This window comes from Camelus bactrianus, chromosome X, assembly GCF_048773025.1.
Source record: "Camelus bactrianus isolate YW-2024 breed Bactrian camel chromosome X, ASM4877302v1, whole genome shotgun sequence".
Taxonomy (NCBI): Eukaryota; Metazoa; Chordata; class Mammalia; order Artiodactyla; family Camelidae; genus Camelus; species Camelus bactrianus.
In genome coordinates this window covers 46,686,797-46,709,417 of record NC_133575.1, presented here as the reverse complement: position 1 = coordinate 46,709,417, position 22,621 = coordinate 46,686,797, and the positions used below count along the sequence as shown (strand labels likewise).

Below are 22,621 nucleotides of genomic sequence, written 5' to 3'. Positions count from 1 at the left end.
AGTGGAATGGCAGAAACCCTGAACAGGGATTCTGAAGAAGTAGGTTTCAGTTTGGTTTCAGCTGGACATCTTCAGAGTTTAGGCGAGCCCTTGTTCTGCGATGATGCTCTATCTGTAGGAGGGAGGAAGCATGGACAGCACTAGCTTCTCTGACATGCTTATTCCTAACCAAGCTGAGTCCTTGTCTACCTATTTATTTATTTAAGAAACATTTATTTAGCAAATGTTTGAGTTAAATATTTGGACTCGCAGGCCAGCGCCTGAAGATGCTAGATTGACATGACCTATGATTAACACAATCTGCAAGAGACACTGAATTTCCTTTGAAAATGATTCCCAGTAGGGTGAATTAAAAAGAACTCCTGGGCTGTGGAATGTTTCCCTCAAATCCCACTCCTTTCCTCAGTTTCCTCCCTCGGTGCTTTCTTCCCAAAAGCCGTATTCTGATTCTGCCCCACCCTGCTTGGAACCTTCAGGCTGGCTGGCCAGTGTCAACAGGATTAGGGCCCAGCTTTATAGCATATTCTTCAAGGCTCTCCACCTACTGTCTGGGCCACTCTGCTGACTCTTCATTCAGTCTGCAGGCCTCATTTACCTTGTAGTAGGCCTACATGCTTACATCTCTGTCTCCTTTGGGCCATCACACATATTGCTTTCTCTACCTGGGAAAGTCAGGTGCTCTTCCCCCGACTCACACATTCTCCCTTTTTCAAAATCCAGGTTATCTTTAGAGACCAGTGCAAATACCACTTTGAACTGTGGCTCTGTAGTTCCACAAAAGGTTTCTTCTGTTCTGCTATGGTACTTCTCAGGGTCCCCCTTGTCTATTATACTTTTCCTGTTATTCAGTAAGTACCTTGGAGTCACAGACTGGTCCTACAGCTGTACTGCAGCCATAGTTCCTTAAACATTGAATTCCATTAATGTTGAGTAAACTGAAATAAATTCATAGGAAGCTCCTTAACCTGGAGTCCTTGGGCCTCCATGAAGTCCATGGGTATCATTTGAATTGGGAAGGATCTATGGATTTGGATGGAGGAAAATTACATATTTGTTTTCACTAGCCTCTCACTGAAAATTAGCCCCTCTTTCAACTATGAATGTAGCCCCCCTCCCCCAAAAAGGCAATAGTAATGGCAGTGCCTGTGACTTTGTAAACAGTAGAAATCTAGGATACTTTTATACTACAGTTTAGTTGTTATAGATTTCTCAAAATATCATTTATGCTGAAGATGAAATTAGAGTAGTAATAACTAGTAAGACCCAGTGTTAGGTAATTATGTAATATGATAACAAAGAAGTACGTATTAAATTTTGATAACTATTTCAATATAATTTGTCTCTTTGTATCTACTTTATTTCATGCATTTTCAAATATTCTGAGAAGGGGGTCCATAGAATTCATCCAACTTCCCAGAAGGGTCCATGGACCAAGAAAAGTCATGGTGTTAGATGTTCCCACCTCTGAGTCTGTATATTATGCTATATCTATCTCTTATATCGACTTGCTTAGGTTAGTACTGTTCATTTAGCCAATATCTTGTGAATACCCATTGAGTCTTAGATAATAGAGAGGTAACTCTAATTAAGACTAATTAAGACTCTAATTAAGGTGAGAATGAAATCTCTCAATGTACTAAAAAGCCCACTATCCCTTTTCTACTCTTTCCTATCCTGTCAAGTCACTGGTGTTTTTGAGGTCTCCCCTGACTCAGCTCAAGGGTGATTTAAGGCTGAGGTTGAGGCCAAATTCCAGCCCATTGGACCTCATTCTCCCTACCTTATAAGAGCCCATTCTATGGAGGTCAGTAGATTGCCAGGAAGCCTAGGTAACACTGAGTCAGCTGGACTAACCTTGCCCACTGTCTCCCACTGGGGTACTTGCCTTACTTGTTCCTGCCTTCCGGGCCTTTCCTGTCCCATTGTCAATCCTGAAATAGATTTCCTCCTTGGCTCCCTGGTGAGATTTATTTACAAAATTGTTCCCCAGGCCTGGTCCTCATCAGAATTGTTTAGCTGGCAAAATTGCTGTCTGGCTCCCTCTTCCCCGCTAGCTGACCCCTGTGCTCAGGAAAGGCCCAGAGGTGTCAAAAGACTGATAAGGTTTAATGTCTCACCTACTCCATGGGGATTTTCATCTTTGATAATTCTATTTTTAGTCCCTCCCAATAGTATAAGTAATATGTGAGCACCCTAGAAAATGTAGATTAGTTCTTTTTAATTTAAAGAAGAAAAAATGCACTCACAAGATCACTACCAAGACTAACACTCGAGTATGGTTTCAGTAACCTCTCTATGTATACATTTTACAAAATTGAGCTCTTGAAATCTTGTTAGTTACTCTTCCTTAATATTACTGAAATATTTTCCATGGGCATGAAATAGTCTTTATGAATATTTTATATGACCATATAACAAGTCATCCTCTGAGTGTACCATATAGGTTACTTAAGCAAAGTGTCCAACAACTAAAAAATTAACATTTCATTTCTCTTAATGGAGACATTTTGCACTTTGATGTAAGAAGGCTCTAGAATATTGGTTTAAATTGTGAGATTTGGTCTTAGATCTGAATTCAAACCCTGTCTTCGTGACTTACTAATGATGTGACTTTAGACAAATATCTATTTCTTCATCTCCAACGTGGAGATAAGACTCTCTACTTCACAGGGTGATTCTTACTAAATGAAGTAGTGTATACGAAGTGCCTAGTGAGTAATAATTGTTCATATATGAAAGCTGGTGCTTATTGTTGCTATTAATACTACTACCATCACTACCAAATTTTCAGCCAAAGGAACAAATCTCTACTGATGAAATTTCAGCTATCATTGACCTTGGCTAGGAGATATCTTCTTAAAGGTAGAGGGTACTTTTTTAGAGCCTATGAAATCCTGTGTGTGGCTACCTGTTATTTTTATCTGGGCCTGTCCCTGTCCCTTTTCCCTCTGCTGATTTGGCTTTGGTAGCACCTCTGTGCTGCCTACATCTACCTCTGTTGAAGCCCCTTTCCTCTCTTGTTCTTAGGGTGGCCAATGAGACATGAATACAGAATGTGTTAACAATGCAAGTCAGCATATAGAACCATAGACGTCAGCACTGAAATGGCCATTGGAGATCACCTAGTGTTGTAATTGACAACCCCCATCCCCTGCTTTCCTGCCGTTGCACAGATGAGGGGAACTAAGGCCCAGGGAGGGGATAAAACTTATCCAATGTTATAGATTGAGCCAGTTACTGTGCTAGGCTTGGAACCCAGTGTTCTTTATCCTGCCTTTAACTTGCTTCTGCAAAGACCAGTGCTATAGGAAACCCAGGCTATATATCAGAATTAGGGTAACAAAACTGTGGGCTTAGAGCTGACTAGTGTAGGTGGGGAAGGCTTGGAAGAAGTACAGTCAACACTTGTTCCCTCCTGATAGTATATTGATTTGCATTCATTTGTTTGCCCCTTGGTAAGCATTGCCCTGTAGCTGTGTTATTTTTTTTGTTATTGTTGTTGTTGTTGTTTTCTTCAGAAAACTAGTTGGGAGCAGGGGCTGGGTTACTGTTTGCTTCAATAGTCTTCCTTCCTTCCCACCAATATCTAAATTGCTTAGGTTCTTGCATCTTAGTTCTCTCTTCTGTGGTTGAAGAGAGACTTGTCCCAGGCTCTGCTGAGCACAGAGCCAGACAATTAACTTTTCTCCTTTGATCTCATCCTAGATCAATGTGCGTGTGACCACCATGGATGCAGAGCTGGAATTTGCCATACAGCCCAACACCACTGGCAAGCAGCTGTTTGACCAGGTAAGGGAGGGACCTGTTGCTCCTTAGCCTCTTTCACTTCTCCCAATGATTTCCACCATAATGCCCACTTCTTGGGAATCTCCTCTATTCACTTCTCCAGTTTAGGTCAAAACAAAGGCTGACTTTCAGCCTTAATAACAAAGGAGACAAAGTTTAAGTTTGGCAGCCTGCACCTTGGATGGCCCCAATTACTCCTATCCTTGGTGCTGAACATGGGAGAAAAAAGAGGCAAGTGGAATATGACTGTGCTAGATGCTTTAAAAATGTCAGCACACAGAGCTTTTCTGTCAACTCTGAAAGATGTAAATGATCTCGTCTCCATTTTAATGATAAGCCTCAGAAATTAAATAACTTAATTGCACTCACTGGTATCTGGCTGGGATTTGAACGCCATATTCTTGTCACTGAACAACATGGCCTCTGTCACATTTTTTTTCTTCTTAGTAGAAGGAAATCAGCATATTCTCCCTGAGGTAGTGTGATCTCTGTACATTTCCCTGGAAGGAATATTGAGGCTTAGGACACCACTGTGGGGGATGAATGCAATAACAGGGTACTGCGTGTCCTGCAACCATGCCATGGAAATAATGATGAAGTGGTCATTTCCATCTCTAATCCAAGGGGTATCCCTTCACTGTGAATCACCATTATCAGAAGGGGTGTGCTCTATAATATAATAGCCAGGTCAGGGCCACAGAATCTTTCAGAATTCAAAACCTCTTCAGGGTCCAAAGAATTGTGCAATCTGTGACCAGACTTCCAGGAGTAAAAATGGGGCTCCCATTTCCAGAGACTGGGATCTCTCCAAATGGGCCATTATCCCATTTCCCCACCAGCCTCTGTTGAGGTCAGGGTCTGACATTGTCCAGTAGGTTAGGACCACATGTCTCCTTAATAGATTTTATAGGCCCTCTTGCTTCCCTTTCTCCTTTGCCCTCTGAGTAGAGTACCTCTACTGTCTGAGAACTTCCCTAGAGATGGGAAGAGGAAGGAAGAAAGAAGTTATATTCAAATAAGATCATTCTATTCCTGTAAATATGCCTGACTGGTGAGGGGAGAGAATGGGGATGGTACAGGGCTGTTTTCCATTCAGCTGTTTATGTAAAAGGAAGAAAGGTAGGGCTAGAAATGTGAAGACAGCTTGGGCTTGCCTCCGAGTCCCTGATGTCACGTGGTAGAGTGGGAAAATTGTTTTCTGTGGCTAATACAAATGAAAGTCAACATTTGGCCAGGGCTTACTATATGCCAGGTACTGTGGCAGGCATTTTGTGTACCATTTCATTTGATTATCACAAGGCCCTATGAATGGCCTCATTTTACAGATGAAAACAAAATCTTCATTTTTCTTAGCTAGGCTTTGGGAAAATTATTGAACCTTTCTGAGCTGGTAGTCTCATCCAAAAAAAAAAAAAAAGTGGGTCTAGTACCTACCTCACAGACTTTTTGTGAGATTATGAAAGAGTATACTATTTATATCTCACTTGCTGCCCAGAAAACTTGTTGTGGTGCCTTATAAGGATACACAAAATCCAAAAATATAAATTAGAAATAGGTGAGAAAGACAATATGAAAATACAAATAGAGAAGTGAATGTTTTGTGAAGCATGTGGCATGTAGTAGAGATATCATAAGTGATAGCTCCCAAATGTGATGATAGTTCTTGTCTCATAAATCAGCTCGAGTTGGGAGATAAACTTGAAGATCCTCAGAGTACCTAAGTTTGGATTTAGTTAGAACTTACTTCTTCTCTGAAGTTTGTTTTGTATTGAATGGTGAAAGGTAGTCATTGATATTTAATTTGTAACAGTACAAATTAATCAGGGGAACATTTAAACACACATTTACTACAATTAAAGTAATGTGCTGACATTCACATAGTTCACAAGTGATTACAATGCTAGTCTGGAATGACTGAATGCATTTTGATTACATTAAGGTTTTGCATTCTCTGTTTGCATGCAGGTTTTATATTGGAAAGCTTTTAAAGGGACAGCCTGGTGAAGTTGAAAAGGCACTGAGTAGAAAGTTAGAAATCTTGCACCTTAGGGCTGGCTCTACCATTAAGTTTCCTGATACCTTACACAAACCTTCTTGTCTTTGGACCTCCATTTCCCTATCTGTACAGTGTCTAACTGATCTCTCAAATCTGGTTATCTCTCAAAAATTATCTGTGGCATTTATTTCTGTATTCCATATCTTTTTCTTTCCCATTTCTAGCTCCACTATTTGAATTTCAATGACCCCTTTCTGTAAAAGGGAGGGAAATGCTTCACTTGAGTATGATTTGCAGTTGGCATATGCCAGGAAGTGGGGAGGGAAAAGCTACCTGGCAGGGGGGACAGGCTTCTTACTGTCTCTGGGACAAAAGGAAGAAGGTGTCTGTATGATAGGTAGGCTGTTGGGCCCTTTGCTTCAGACAATATCATTCAGGGCAACAACGATAGAGGAGAGAGTACTAGCCAATGTGGATTTTATAGTCCAGCTGGGAACCGGAGGCTCCCTCAGCCTTTTCCCAGAGCCCTGGTTCTATACCCCACCTCTCTCAAGCCAAATGACACCATTCCCTGCCTTCAACACTGGGGGCTTTGTCCGCTTGCATTGGAGGGGGTAGCTGTGGAGGGTGAGGAAGGCATAATTTAGAGCCTAGGGCAGAAAAATCCTTGAACAAAGAGGTTTATTAACTTTGAAAAGCCACAAGGCCTGATAATTCTTTGTTAGTGTTGGTTTGCTTTGCGTACTGTGGGTGTGGTTCTGAGGGAAACCCAGACGATGGATCAGGAGCCCGGGCCAGATTGGTATGCTGGTTCTGAAAGCTACTGCTTCCCTAAAAAAAACCCTTGAGAGACTTGAATCTTTCATACTGGTTGGGGAGAAGAAAGGGAGAAAACTAGGAAATTCATGATTTCCCTTCTGGGAGATCAGGGTTGTTTTGAAAAAATAGCACTTAGTGAGCACCTACTATGGACTAGCCTTAGCTTGGTACTTTAATCCTCAGTGATCCCATCTATTAGAGATGAAAGTGTGTTCTAGATTATGTAGTTAGTAAATTGCAAAATGGAGTTTCAGATATAACTCAGAGTATAAAACTATACTTTTCCCCACCGCACTACCCTTATTTGGGGTGAATGAGCCTGCTTGGCTTGGAGAAGACGCAAGAGAAGATGTATTCTCTGTCTTGAGATCACTGAGGGGCTGCTGTACGAAGGAGGGGGCAGTTATGTTCTGTGAAGTCAGAGGAGCAGAACTGAAACCTCATAGGTGAAAACTACAGGAAAAAAGATTTGAACTCTTACACAATTGAGCATCTGGCACTCTCAGGGCCAAGGCAGGTATGGATGGGAATCTTCAGAGGTCCGTGTTTATAGGCCACTGGGGGATTTGATCTCTTCCCTCTCTCTAACTCAGTGAGGCATAAGGGAGGAAGTCCATTCTGTCTGGCCTTTGAGACCCATCATTCAAGGAGATTGGGGGCCTAGAAGGAAGGAGCTGGACTCCTTGGGAAGAATTGACAAAGCTCTGGGGCCATCCTGGAATCCAGCAGTTGTCTGGCTAATGACCAGAGAGGAAGCCGACTGGAGAGGAAGCACCCTCCTTGGCACCAGCGGTAAATAGCAGGCAACAATGTGAAGCCATAGCTTGAGGAGGCCCAAGATCTGGTAGGAAAGGGAAGTGAAGCCATAGTTCTTCCCTTCTACCTTTGTTTCTTCTTGTGAGTGTCCTTGTAGCTAGCTATGGAGGAGAGAGAACAGATTTTGCTACTGTGATTGTGTCACTTAGCCCCACTTCTAAAGCCTGAGGTTCTTCTCAGCGCTCTTGATTACCTAGGTCCCACTAGGGGGCAGTGCTATCATTCTAAATTCCAGTTTAAGAATTCTTTGCCTGGCTCCTCCTCAGCCAGGAGCTCTAGCTCTAGCTCTCAGTCTAGCTCTACCTGCCCCCTCCGCTTAACGTTTTGGGCTCTAGAAAAGAGGTGAAATTTCAGAGCATGCATCCATTCATTCTTCTATTTATTGACTGATTCAATATTGACTGAAGGTCTACTGTATCTCAAGGATAGTCTCTTAATCTCTCAAATACCATCTCTATCCTTAAGGAACTTGGAGTTACTTACCTGTGGAAGCAGAGAAAAGTACAACTCTCCTCTCACACAGAATGAAACAAACACCCTTGAGGCTCGGATTGTGTATAGAGGTGGTATATAGAGCATGGGATTCAGTGTCAGCCTTGGGTTCAAACTGTGTCCTGCTATTTAGCTGTGTGACCTTGGATGGCTCGTTTAGCCTCTTAGGACTTCACTTTTCTCAGTAAAATGGTAATCACACTAATCTTAGAGATTTTGTGGTCTTATTTAATCCTCAAATAAGTGAAGTGCCGGGTGCATAGCAGACGTTCTAATGTTGCTTGTTCTTGTTAAGGGCTAAATAAGTGGGTGAAAATTCCTCTGGGAGTTCAGATAAGGGAGCCATGAAATCAGGAAGCTTTTCTGGCTCAGTGAAGGCCTTAGATTTGTGGACTCTGCATTAAAGGCAACAATCCTTTCTTTTTTTTTTCCATTTTTATTTTATAAAATAACTAACATCTATTATTATAATAATAGTATCCCCATCTTATAGATGAGGAACTCAGCTGTGGAGAGGGGAAAAGCCCTGATTAAGGTCAGATAGTTAGGAAGTAGTATAGTGGCTTGAACCAAGGCATATAGCATTTCCAGTTTTCCCAGTTCCTTTTGTCAGCTGTGTCCTTTGTGACCTCCCCTTTCTTTGCCTATTTCCATTCGAAGAGCAAAGTTTGGTCCCTAAGCTTAGAACCCTAGCTGAATGTGTTCTGTGCTACAGAGCAGGTGGCCACAGGCATTATGGGTTAGCAGAAGCCTCGATGGTGGCAGCCCCTCCTGGAACATTCCAGTTGTGCATTGATTTGCTTTCAGGTGGGTGGCTGATGCAGTTGCTGCCAAGCCTGTAGTGGGATCTCAGTGGGCCTCAGGTGTTTGGGCATTGATGCAGTTTTGCACATAATTTCTCATGCAGTTTTCCTCTTGAGGCTCAAGCCTTGCTTCCCAGTCTTGCTCTGGGCTTCTGAAGTGACTGATTATGTCACTAGTTTATTTACTCAGATAAATGCATAGGGGATACGGGGAGGAGGACTCTGGGCTCTGGAATTGACCTAATCTCCCCTCCTCTCCCTAGAAATCAGACATAAGCAAGCTTCACACGCAAAAGAGAGGCAAATGGAAGTTCTTTCTTACATCCAGATGCTCTTGATAATTAGTGGGGATTTTCTCAGAGGCCAGTCTCTTTCCCTTACTGGACCCCAGTTTTCTAGTTTATGCTGCTTCAACCCTATAATGCTCCACAGTCTGTTTTGGGAGTTTGTATTGTGTGGCTGAATAGAATCTACAGCGAGTGTCTTACAAACTAAAGTCCTAGTCCCTCTAGGAGGTGCACAGAGCTGTGGGATTGGAACTTCAGTTTTACTTGTAGATGTTAATTATTTTATTATTAGAACATAGATATTTAAGGAGTGGAAAATAAAATTTACACAAATGATTAAGATTAAAATAAACCTGAGGCTTCAAAGAAATTCCTCTTGGAGCCATCTCCTTGTGTCTCACGCCGCCACCCCCCCACCCGACCCCCTATCCCCTGGGTATATGCATTCATTATTTTCTGCTGCTTAAGAATTTCTTCTATGGCAGCTTTGAGAAATACTAGTTCAGGCCAGCGATCTGGCTGTTTGGGATCAAAGGCAGAAAAGAAAGAATTTTTTTCTCAGGGATGTAGCCATTTCTCAGAGTGGAATGGTAAGGACCCTAGTCATTGGAGCCACAGATGTTGTTCCTGGAACCAGAACCTAGATACTCTTTGCCACTAGAAAATGAGATTTCTCTTTCCTCTGGAGTGATTTCTCAACTGGAAGTGAGCAAAGCTTGGCCTCATTTCCACATTTCAGGACTTGGAAGTGGGGCCAAGACTTGCCTGATCAAATGATTCCCAGCACCCTGTGGACCTTAATTGGAGATTTCCTTATAGCCTGGGTTCCAAGGGTCATTTGTTTTATCCTTTGTTCTTTTTCTATCTCAATTCTGACTTCAGACCATATTTCCTTCCCCTCATACCCTCACTTCCTCACTTTGGGACTTCAGTGGAGGCTGAGAGACATTGCTCATCTCTCCAAGATCTACAGCCTAAGGAAGTGGAAAATTTACATGCATCTGAGGGCTCTGTATTCATAAGGGGAGGCAGTGGTCAGAGAAATTTAAATGCCCTACTGATCCTGAAATCTTTTTTTTTTTATATCATTTTAGCTATTACTTTGTCCAACTTCTCCTCAGAGATACTCCAGATCCTAGAACTATTTTGGCTCCCATGATCCTCTTCTCATCACACTCCTACTCATCCCACTAGTGAAACAGACAGTATCGTGCAAAAAGAGGCCAATGATCTCACTCCTAGGGCCTCTGGGACTGGCTGTGTAGTCCATACCTGCCTTACTCCCTTTTAGTTTTGTGGTCTCTGGGCCTCTACAGCTGGGCTCTTGGTACAGGCAAAAGTCAGTTGCTGCTCTACAAGTTCTATTCCCAGTCTGCCTGCTATGACCTAGCGTCCTGGCCCCAGTGGTCCATTTTCAGCGTCTTCAGTGGGTCCCTTTCTCTCCTGGGGATGAATTGCTTCTTGGAACTTATTTCTTCCCACCGATTGTACCTGGACACTGTTCTTCTGCAGCCCTGTGAAAAACCATTAGAACTATTAATTAGGCCCTGTCTTAGATGTAGGATGAGTAAGAGGTGCTTTAAAGATCTTACCTGTCCATCCTCTCCCTCTATCCTCTACAAAAAAGCCAGTATCACTTTTTAACATGACTACTTTGTATGCCCCATCTAAAACCTGCTGGCAATCCCTACTGCCTATTAACTTAGAATCAAGGACACACCTTGCCATTGAATCCTGGAAATCTCTTGATCTTTCCTCATACCTCACACCTTCCCTCATTTATCTTTTCTAAACATGTTCCTAATTACCCAAGTTGACAAGGTTTAGGTGGGAAATGGGGTTATATTTCTTAGTCATTTATAAATAACCTAATTAGTAAAATGATAGAACTTGAGAGAAGAAAGAGGCCATCTAAGCCACACCACCCGTGGTAGATGGGGAAGCTGGATAGATGAGAAAGCTGAGGCCCAGAGAGGGAAATGTGCTGCCTTAAGATCACACAGCAAGTTGGAGCCAGAAGTGAGACTTTCAGTCAGGTTTACTAATACCTGATTCAAGCTATGAAAGGGAAGGGTGACCACCATGCATACCCTAGTGAGCAATGAAAGTGAGTGACTTGGGGATATGGCTTCTCTCCAAAGTTGTTGTCGACTGAGCCTAGTGGGAAAGCCAGGAACTATATCTCGATGCAGAGGTGGTCAAAGTCCATTGTCTGGATGGGGTACCTGGGCCAAAAGAGAGACAAGCTGGTTAGTCACTTGAGAACCCCAGGGCTTCTAAAATCCTATGAGCCACTGGCATTAGGAAATAGATAGCATACTAGAGAAAAAAAGGGTACAGGCTTTGGAGTCATACATATTAGGATTCTAGCCTAGGCTCTACAGTTTTAGACAGGTTGCCTCCCTTAAGACTTATTTTCCTCATTTATGAAATGGACATAATAGCTATCTCATGGTTGTTCAGCATTTGGTACTTGGCACATAATAGGTACTTAATAAACATGATCTACTTTTTCCTCGGGGCCTCTCTGAAGCTCTAGATTGTAAGCTCTGGGAGTGACCATGGGGCCTGGCTTTAGATGTGTAGTAGAAACTTTGTGGATAAAGTGCAATATGTGAGCGTGGGTGTCTTGAGAAGAGATAACGATTTATTCACAAGGAAGGACATAAGCAACACTGGATCCTTGTTATCTGTTTCTAACTCTAGGTAAATTTCTTCACCTCACTGCCCCTCTCCCACCTCAGTATATACCACCCTCCCCTCAATAAGAGAAAAGATAAAGAAGACTCCCTGATGCCGGCATTACCTCATTAGGATGTGGCTCAGCTTCACTGCCACCATCTGCAGTGGTGGGCATGCTGGGGTTAAGCCACCAGCCAGAACTATTTACATGCTAATGTCAGGGACTGGAAAACAGACCCCATCTGTCTTCTCCTGGCTGTCTCATTTTCCTGCCCACTGCTCAGCCAAGATGCCCAGAACACCAGGGGGCCCCTCAGCTACTACACTGAGGTACTTACCCTGTTTCCACTCTCATTCCCACTGTCAACCTGTGTGAGTGGTAAAGGGGAATCATGACTAACCTGTAATCAGGGCTAGAAAGAAGCATATCAGCCCCTAGGCACAGCACAGCTTTAGGATGTGTAGGTACCACAGTCCATGATTTACCTCCTCAAACATTCCTTCTTGGGGCATTGTAAATGGGACTCAGTCTGAAGGGCGTAGGCATTATTCCTAGTTTCTAAAGATAAAGGAGCAATCCAGGAGAACAAGATGCAGGAGTTAAGCCAACAGTCTCTACCTTTAGACTTTAATCCATCCTGGGAGTGTAAAGCTGCATGGCATAAGAGAGAGAAGGAGGTGGCAGAAAGCCCTGGGTTTGAATGGTTTAGGAATCAAATAGACCTGACTCTGTTTGTTACTCACTAACTGAACCTTCATTTCTCTGAACCTTACTTTACCATCTGTACAATGAGCCTAATTGTAATTGTACAATAGGGCTATTGTGAAAAGTCAAGGAAATAATCAATATTAAGTTATTGGTGTGTGGTAGTGCTCATAAATAATAGATCCAGCCCCTACCTCAGCAGAAGTACCTTGGGCAGAGAGATGTTGACATCACTTCTTAACTGCTGCCCAAGTGTATTTTCTTGCCAGACACTGGGTGCCTTATATCCTTTCAGGTCAGAGACCATGTGGGCTCCATGTTTGTGTCCTCTGTGCCTGGCACAGGGTTGTCATTCAATCAGTGGTGGTTTTGTGTTTTTTCTTCTAGGTGGTGAAAACTATTGGCCTGAGGGAAGTTTGGTTTTTTGGTCTGCAGTACCAGGACACTAAGGGTTTCTCTACCTGGCTGAAACTCAATAAGAAGGTAATTGCTCATACACTAATAATAATAATAATAGTAATAATAATAATAACGAGGTTGGAAGGAAACTTTTGGAAGTGATGGATATATTTATGCATAGATTGTGATGGTGATTTCATGGATATATACTTATTTCCAAATGCATCAAGTTGATTATATTTACAGCTTTTTGTATGTCAGTGATATCTCAATAAAGTGGTTTAAAAAACAAACAACTCCCCCCAAAAAACAAAAAAAAATCAAAAGCAACAACAACAACAACAACAAAGGTAATTGCTTACCCCACTGCTGGGTTTGAAATTTGCTCCTCTGCAAGATCTTGCTCAGGGGTATAACATGTGCTAGCTGGTAAATCCAGGGCATCTGGGGCTGTATTTTTCACTCTTGGTGGTCTGTCGACCACTGGATCAGAATAAGGGCAGAGCTCTTGCTCTGTCTCCACTTGGATTTCTAACAGTGAGAATGGCCAGTGTCCACAGAGGAGAGTACCCATTAATAGACCACAGCCATTAGTAGTTCTTCAAAAGGGGATTGGTATCCTTTTTTTCTTTCAAAACTCAAGGGCTTTATGAAATTTGTTAAACAGAGTCATAGACTCTTGAACTGGAAAGAATCTTGAAAGTCTCATAATCTTATCTTGTCCCTTTCCCTGCCTGTCAACTGATACCTGAACCCCATACAGATGTTTCCCCCTTTCTGGATATTCTATTTCAGTAGAACTCCAAATGGGATGATTTTGGTTTTTTGGTTTTTTGTTTGTTTGTTTGTTTTTTGCACTTTATTGGTTCTATACTCTTCACAAAATTGCTTTTTCAATTCGTGCGTCACAGGATTTAAAATTTCATTTGTATATTGGCATTTGTAGAATGCTACCCAGAAGGATATTTACTGATTATAACATACTTTGTTTGGCTCCAACAGATTTAAAGTGCTGCTCCTTATAGAAACTGAATTGTACTTCAAATTCAATATTTATTTCATTGAGCTTCAGGATCATTGCAATGAGTACAGTGAAAAACTGATAAAAAAACAAAGGACAGAAATCAGTATCAAAAAGAAAAACACTACTTTCCTCTTTAATGACAAATACAGATGGGATGATTTAAGTATAGGTTCATTCAAGCTCTCCACCTCCAAGCAGCACCTCTGTAAAAGCACAGCAATTCTCCATCTCATTATCCTCAAACTGGCTGACTTTGTCCTTGGAAGTCTCCATACTGTCCTGGGGCTTATTTTCCTGATTGTGTCTAGGGGATGGGTACCCCACCTTCTGCTGGCAGTCTTGTTTTCCCAAAGAGTGGAGGTGACTTTTGCTGGGAAAATATGGAGCCGTTAGGAGCCAATTTCAGGCTTTAAAAGACAATGTGATTTATGCTCTCGCCTAGCCAATTCCCAAGCCTCAGTCATATATCCTAGTCTTTACTTTGCTAATTTACGGAGTTGAGGGAGTCTTAAAAGAGGAGATTCTAAAGCTTACCCTCAGAATGTGGTGGCAGTTGAATATATTGTCAGATGATGATGGTTTAAGGGCTTATAACTTCAGTGGGTGTTAGGTTATTTCAGGAAGAAATTCCCAACAGAAAGCAGTTATGGATGTGGGATTGGGTTCCCAATAAAACACCTCACTCTTTGGGATTAGCTAAATTGATGACTTTTCAGTGTCTTCTCCCCACCCTACAGCCACTCCCCTACCCTCCAAAGTCTTATTTTGTTTTCAAAGTCTAGTTTTTAAGAGTCCATAACCCCTTGTTGCTCCTAGGTGACTGCTCAGGATGTGCGGAAGGAAAGCCCCTTGCTTTTCAAGTTCCGGGCCAAGTTCTACCCTGAGGATGTATCTGAGGAATTGATCCAGGACATCACACAGCGCCTGTTCTTCCTGCAAGTGAAAGAAGGCATTCTCAATGATGATATTTACTGCCCACCTGAGACTGCCGTGTTGCTGGCCTCCTATGCTGTCCAGTCCAAGTATGGTGACTTCAATAAGGAAGTCCACAAATCTGGCTACTTGGCTGGGGACAAGTTGCTGCCACAGAGGTGAGGTGATGTCCTGGCCATTTACTCTGGCCAGAGTGGGCTGCAGCCCAAAGCTGATTGATTCCTATTACACAGGGGCTGCCAGACCTATCCCTTTCCACTAGAGTCTGTCTGAAGACCATGTTATGCTGCTCAGAGAGACATATTTGCGTATGACACCATACCCTGTTGTTATTACTCTGGTTCATAAAATAAAAAGCTTTTTTTCTCCCTCTTCTGTTTACTTGATTACAGAACTTCATTACCCTGGAAACTGGTGCTTATATAGAGAATGAGAGATGGACTGATTCTCCTTGTTCTGATTCCGTTTTATAGATCCTTTTCACTGATTTAGACCTCTTATATCAGAGGCTTGTAGGAGTAAGAGAGAAATACTCAAGCCACGAATATGGGGAGCTCAGTCTTTTAATATTAACAACCAGTGTACAGAGCTTTCTTCTTGTGTAAACTTCAAAGTTGAACTTTCTCAAACACTCATTATTTTTGTTTTAGCATCACAACAACACACAAAATGATTAAGGCAGGCATTATCCTTATTTGCTGGCTAAGGAAATAGAGGTATAGAGGTGCTCACTCTGACTTGCTCATCTCCCACAGCTCATTTGAGGCACAGCTAGACCTGGAACCCTAGTCTCTTGATTTTTTTAACCATGGATTCCCACCCCTCTACTGCATCCAATGGCTGTCTTCATAAGCTTTTGGATTGGAAGGAAGAGTTCTGCTTCATTTTGGTAACCTCAGTCCCAGTGGAGCTGTGCAAATGTACAACTCACCTGAAGGAATTAGGGATAGTGGTTGTGCCCTGGGACTCTATCTGAGTCACTGCCATGATGTCTATGATAGCATATTTAAAGTAAGCCTTGCTTACAATCTAGTAGATCTGGGAAGCTCAGCCTGTTAGTTTCTCCCAAAGCCATTTGGGTTCAGTTCTCTGTTCTGTAATCACAGGCTGTAATCTCATCCCTGACCAATAGTGTCACAAATGCAAACTTGGCCCCACAAAGATGTAGGAGAGAGTGTACATGCCTTTGTAAGGCCCATTTATACTCTTAGCCCCACAAGTCAGCACAGACTCCTGATGCATTATTGTTCTGCTTGGGGACCATGGCACATTATTGGATTTTCTGGTTAAAGGTACAAAGGAAGGTGTTCCCACTGTCTTCTTGGTCACCCATTCTGTATCTCTCCTACCTCTCAGGCAGTTCCCTATGTCTAATTCATACCTCCTGCTGTAATTTCAGTCCACTTCCACTGTAATGACCCCACACCCTTTTTGCATCAACCCCCTAGAGAGCTAAGTAGACCTCTTTTTACCACTGCATTTGGACTTTGTGCTTTAAACTAATCACCACCAATTTGTCTTTCCAGGGTCCTGGAGCAGCACAAACTTAACAAGGACCAGTGGGAGGAGCGGATCCAGGTGTGGCATGAGGAGCACCGGGGCATGCTCAGGTAAGCCCGCTTTAACAACTGTGGGGTCTGCTGCCCTGACAGGGAGAATAAGAGTTGGTTCTGGTGGGGAGAAGAGGCAGAGAGCTAGGAACACTGGAGGATGTTGGAGAGGGAGAGACAGGAATGCAGTTTATAGGGGAAATTAGAGATGGAAGGCAAATCAGGACCATTATAAAGCTGTACTTTTTGTGAATGATGACAACTGATAGCCCAGACAGTTTTGACCATAATGAAATGGAAGGGACCTCAGGATCCCTAGGGATCTTCTGGGCCACCAGGGGCTCCTCCTCAAGAATGAAATGAGGAAGGAATTCTATAACCATGGCAAATCATTTGGGCGTTGTCTAGTTGAGGAGCAAATCTTGCCATTTCACCATCACCACCTCATCTAGGCTCTGTTAAGAACATGCCTGTATAAAGAAACTTCTATGATAGCTAACATGCCAGAGGCCAGCAAGAGTCAGTCCACCCTTACTCCCCTTGGGAACTTCAGACCTCAGGCTCCTGTCAGCATGTTTTGGCAAAAGTCATGCTGTGCTTTGTTCACCATCATCTGCTCACCTTTTCATCCCTAATGGCAAGATTCTTGTCAGAAGTGTAGAGCTAGTAGGCTTTCTACCTCCCTGGGTCTGATTCATAGGCTTCCCTTTATAACCACCCCCAACTCTGTTGTTTAGGGAGGATGCTGTCTTGGAGTATCTGAAGATTGCCCAGGATCTGGAGATGTATGGTGTGAACTACTTCAACATCAAGAACAAGAAAGGCTCAGAGTTGTGGCTAGGGGTGGATGCCCTGGGTCTCAACATCTATGAGCAGAATGACAGGTATAGTTCAGAGCTCTCTTAGTTTTTTTGGGCCACTTTGACACCTAGGGCTCACCACAGAGTAGGATTGTACCCTGTATATTTCTTTTTTTTAACCTAGTTTAGGCCAGCCCAGATGATTGCATAACCTCCCTCAGGCCTCTAAATCTTGCACTGACTAGACTTGCACTGTCCACTAAGGTGGCTTCTGGCCATATGTGGCTACTGAGCACTTGAAATGTGGCTGCTCCAAACTGAGTTGTGCTATAACTGTAAACTGCACACTGGACTTTGAAGACGATGTGAAAAACAGAATGTAAAATGTCTCATTCATATTTTTAAAAATATTGATTTACATGTTCAAATGATAGTATTTTGGATATACTGGGTTATATGAACTGTAATTGTAGTTAATTCCACCTATTTCTTTTTACTTATTTTCATGTGGCTACTAGAAAATTTTAAATTACATGTGTGGCTGTCATTATATTTCTGTTGAATAACACTGGCCTAAAACCTACCTTGTTAGAGTTTACAGTTAATCTCGGGGGAAGAGTATAACTCAAGTGGTAGAGCGCATGTTCAGCACCCAAGAGGTCAGGGGTTCAATGCCCAGTACCTCCTCCAAGCAGAAATAAATGAAGAAACTTAATTACCTCCCCTCATAGAGTTTACAGTTAATCTCATTTCCATATGATGATTAAGTGCTTTTTGGCCTATAATCCCTCTCACTATACTTTATCTCACTTGCTTATTTTTTCCCCTTGGTCTTCTATAGGTGGGAATGGGGATCACTAGATTATTGTTCCACGTAACTTCTGAATCTTGGAACTCATTATTTACATTTTCCCCAACTTTTACAACTTCAAGTTGGAGAATTCCAGTTAAGTAGGGCTGGGGATTCTCATGAGACATTGTTACAAGGTCCATGCCTCAACAAGAAATACAGTAAAACAAATCTCAAATTTTGGGACAAGGGATATGTTGATTGTAGTACCCTCAATGCTGGCAACTGATCTGGTGGCATGTGATGACACTGGATGAGTTGGCAATGAAGCTACCTCCTTAAGGGAGAAGTTGGTGGTAGGGAGGGCAAGATGCCAACCTGCTATGTCTTGTCCCTTCTTATCTTGTCCTTGACCTGATGTTCTTGGTCTCCATTTCTACAGACTGACTCCTAAGATAGGCTTCCCCTGGAGTGAAATCAGGAACATCTCTTTCAATGACAAGAAATTTGTCATCAAGCCCATTGACAAAAAAGCCCCGGTAAGTGACTCCTCCCACTGGCCAAGGCAGGTGCTTGCCAAGTCCTGGAAGATGCTAGGAGCAATCATGTCATTCTGTTTTCTCTTCCTTTTCTATCTTTTTTTGTGTATGTGGGTGGGAATAGGAAGCACAAAAGGTGATTGGTGATGAAAGGGGATGTTGATGCCAAGAAATGGTCAGGAGGCATCCTGTAACTGGTGCCATCCTGTTACCTGTGTCTCAGGAGAAGCGTGAATGAGGGAGAGCCTAGGCAGTCTAAGTACTGCCTCTTAGCCACTGTCTTTTAATGCCCTGAGGCTCTGGGGTACAAAGAGAGTACATCTTATCTATTAAAGCCTCTAGGCCCCAGAAAGTGGAAACTGTTCATATACTTGATTTATCTTTAATTGTGGTGAAAGGACAGAGTGAGAAGATGTCCAGATCCAAAGATGATCCTCCAAACTTGCTTTTTGTTATAACTTTGCTGCTGTGCTCTCAAGACTTCTTTCCAGAGCCATCCAAGAACTAGAAAGTGCCTTAGGTCCAGTCACACCTCTCACCTACTCAGCTGCCTGAGACTGGCAAGACTGGAAAACTGGTGATTGGGAATAGGGTAGAAAACTGAGAGGAGGGTCTCCTCTTTTGGTGTACCTTGTATCCAACAAGGTCTAATGGCCATGCTGAGCCAGACCCTTCTCATGAGGCCTCAACTATTCTTCTCCAGCTTTGAGGTCTCTGAACATCCCCTACTAGGGACTTTGTATATGTTGTCTCCTTAAACCCTCAATGACATTGTCAAGGTTAGCAGTAGAATACCCATTTTATGAGTGATAAAACTGAGTTTCAGAGGGATGGAGTGATTTGCCCAAGATCACACAGCCAAAAATAATAGAGCTGGGATTTATACCAAGGACATTTGACCTCTAGAGCTTGTGCTTCTTCCACTGTACCCCAAGATATATGAGATGGTAGCAGTTTGGGTTCAGTGGCAGAGGAGCTGGTGGTTAGCCCATCAGCTGGTGACCTTGGTCCAGTGGTATTTGTAGTAAACTCAAACTCACTGGATTTTCTTGTGTGTGTGTGTGTTTTTGTTTTTTTTTTTTACTGCTGCTATGCTCAACTTTCATCAGAAAAAGGTAAGTAACAAAGCCAGCTAAATCAAGGGCTTATTTAAAAGACAACAACCAGGATAATTGATGTTCAGGAGATTTATATATTTATGTATGTATTTACAACCTGTCTCATTCCAAAAAGGATTTAAGGAATTGAGTCTAGGATATGCTTTTAGGAGATTATAGAAACAGTCCAGGCCACCCATACTGTACTCACCAGGATATTATGCAGGGATTATTGGGCCTCTATGAGAAGCCCCTGAGAACCAGCAGGATACCTAGTTAGCGGATAAAGTCAGTTTCTATCTTTCAATTGGATTGAGGGTATTTTAGGATGCTTTTCATAAGCAAAGGTTGAAAGAAACTGTGGCTTGGTGGAAAGAACACTGGTTTCAGAATCAAAAAGCCTGGGTTCTAGTCCTGGGTCTGCCACTAGCCTGCCGTCTGACTCTGGGCAAGTCACTTCACTACTCTGATAAATAGTCTTCACATCTGGAGCATGATCTTTCCATGTTTTTGGACTTAGCTTTTCAGAAGGCAGAAGCCCACCTTCATCTGTCCCTCTAAACACTTTCTGATTGCTGGTTTTCCACCAGGACTTTGTCTTCTATGCTCCCCGGCTACGGATTAACAAGCGGATCTTGGCTCTGTGCATGGGGAACCATGAGCTATACATGCGCCGCCGCAAGCCTGACACCATTGAGGTGCAGCAGATGAAGGCACAGGCCCGGGAGGAAAAGCACCAGAAGCAGATGGAGCGGTAGGTGCGGGGGAACTGAAGTGGGGTCGAGGGCTGGGGCAAGGAAGCTTCTCAAAGGTGCCAAGCCTGCTAGAGGCCGAGCGTGAAACCATCCTTCACTGGGGAGAGAGATTGCTGTACAGGGATGACACTCCCTCCACTAAGTCTCAGGCATCCCTATCCCCAGGAAGCAGGCATTAGAACTGTCGGATTTCAGGATTAGGTTGTTTGTTTTTTTCTTATTAAGTCGTATGAGCTGCTTATATATTCTGGAGATCAAGCCTTTGTCGGTTTCATCTTTTGTAAAAATTTTCTCCCATTCTGTAGGTTGTCATTTTGCTTTACTTATGGTTTCCTTTGCTGTGCAGATGCTTGTAAGTTTAATTACGTCCCATTTGTTTACTCTTGCTTTTATTTCTATTGCTTGGGTAGACTGCCCTAGGAGAACATTTTTGAGATATATGTCAGATAATGTTTTGCCTATATTTTCTTCTAGGAGGTTTATTGTATCTTGTCTTATGTTTAAGTCTTTGATCCATTTTGAGTTTCTTTTGTGTATGGTGTAAGGGAGTGTTCTAGCTTCATTGATTTACATGCTGCTATACAGTTTTCTCAATACCATTTGCTGAAGAGACTGTCTTTATTCCATTGTATATTCTTGCCTCCTTTGTCGAAGATAAATTGACCAGAAGTTAGTGGGTTCATTTCTAGGCTTTGTATTCTGTTCCATTGGTCCATATGTCTGTTTTTGTACCAATACCATGCTGTTTTGATTACTGTAGCTCTATAGTATTGTCTGAAGTCTGGGAGGGTTATTCCTCCAGCCTCTTTCTTTTTCTTCAGTAATGCTTTGGCAATTCTGGGCCTTTTGTGGTTCCATATAAATTTTGTTATGATTTGTTCTAGTTCTGTGCAATATGTCTTGGGTAATTTGATAGGGATTGCATTAAATGTGTAGATTGCCTTGGGCAATATGACCATTTTAACAACATTGATTCTTCCAGTCCAGGAGCATGGGCTATCTTTCCATTTTTATAAGTCTTCTTTAATTTTCTTAATGAATGTTTTGTAGTTCTCCATGTATAAGTCTTTCACCTCCTTGGTTAGATTTATTCCTAGGTAATTTATTACTTTGGGTGCTATTTTAAAGGGGATTGTTTAGACCTAAACAAGCAATTCTCCAAGGAAGACATACAAATGATCAATAGGCACATGAAAAAATTCTCAATATCACTAATTATCAGAGAAATGCAAATCAAAACTACAATGAGGTATCACCTCACACCAGCAAGAATGGCCATCATTCAAAAATCCACAAATGATAAATGCTGGAGAGGCTGTGGAGAAAAGGGAACCCTCCTGCATTGCTGGTGGGAATGAATGTTGGTGCAGCCACTGTGGAAAACAGTATGGAGATTCCTCAAAAGACTAGGAATAGACTTACCATATGACCCAGGAATGCTGCTCCTGGGCATATATCCAGAAGGAACCCTACTTCAAAATGACACCTGCACCCTAGTGTTCATAGCAGCACTATTTACAATAGCCAAGACATGGAAACAGCCTAAATGTCCATCAACAGATGACTGGATAAAGAAGAAGTGGTATATTTATACAATGGAATACTATTCAGCCATAAAAAATGACAACATAATGCCATTTGCAGCAACATGGATGCTTCTGGAGAATGTCATTCTAAGTGAAGTAAGCCAGAAAGAGAAAGAAAAATACCATATGAGATTGCTCACATGTGGAATATAAAAAAAATGAACATAAGTACAAAACAGAAACAGACTCATAGACATAGAATACAAACTTGTGTTTGCCAAGGAGAAGGGGGGTGGGAAAGGACAGACTGGGAGTTCAAAATTTGTAGACAGTGACAGGTACATGCAGAATAGGTAAACAAGATTATACTACTATATAGCACAGGGAAATATATACAAGATCTCGTGGTAGCTCACAGGGAAAAGAATGTGGCAATGAATAGAAATATGTTCATGTATAACTGAAAAATTGTGCCCTACACTGGAGATTGACACAACGTTGTAAACTGACTATAACTCAACTAAAAAAAAGTACTCTCGGATTTCAGAGGCTTATAGGAGGGAGGGACATTTCATAGTTCCTCATTAGCTATGACCCTCATGCTACTGTTCTTCTAGGTGGACTCTGGGTTGCTGTGGGCTGCCTGAGCAGTAGAGTGGCAGTGGCAGGAGGTTCCCTTCATTTAAATCTGGACTCTGTAGGGTTTTTTGAGTAGAATTGGACAGAGCCACCAGAATTTTCCCTACAAAGCCTTTATGCAACTGTAGCCCCTTGTTACTCAAAGTGCATCAAGGCTCAGCAGCATCAGCATCAACTTTGGA

General features: G+C 42.4%; 1 protein-coding gene across 1 annotated transcript in view; it reads left to right on the top strand.

The window, feature by feature from the left end:
• Positions 1 to 22,621, top strand: part of MSN (moesin) — a 64,765-nt gene that overhangs the window by 35,795 nt on the left and 6,349 nt on the right. Inside the window, exons 2-8 of the mRNA XM_010973655.2 lie at positions 3,706 to 3,789; positions 12,775 to 12,870; positions 14,627 to 14,901; positions 16,270 to 16,353; positions 17,031 to 17,177; positions 18,326 to 18,422; positions 20,110 to 20,273. Of these exons, the coding sequence (XP_010971957.1) occupies positions 3,706 to 3,789; positions 12,775 to 12,870; positions 14,627 to 14,901; positions 16,270 to 16,353; positions 17,031 to 17,177; positions 18,326 to 18,422; positions 20,110 to 20,273 (947 nt within the window). The remainder of the gene's footprint in view (positions 1 to 3,705; positions 3,790 to 12,774; positions 12,871 to 14,626; positions 14,902 to 16,269; positions 16,354 to 17,030; positions 17,178 to 18,325; positions 18,423 to 20,109; positions 20,274 to 22,621) is intronic.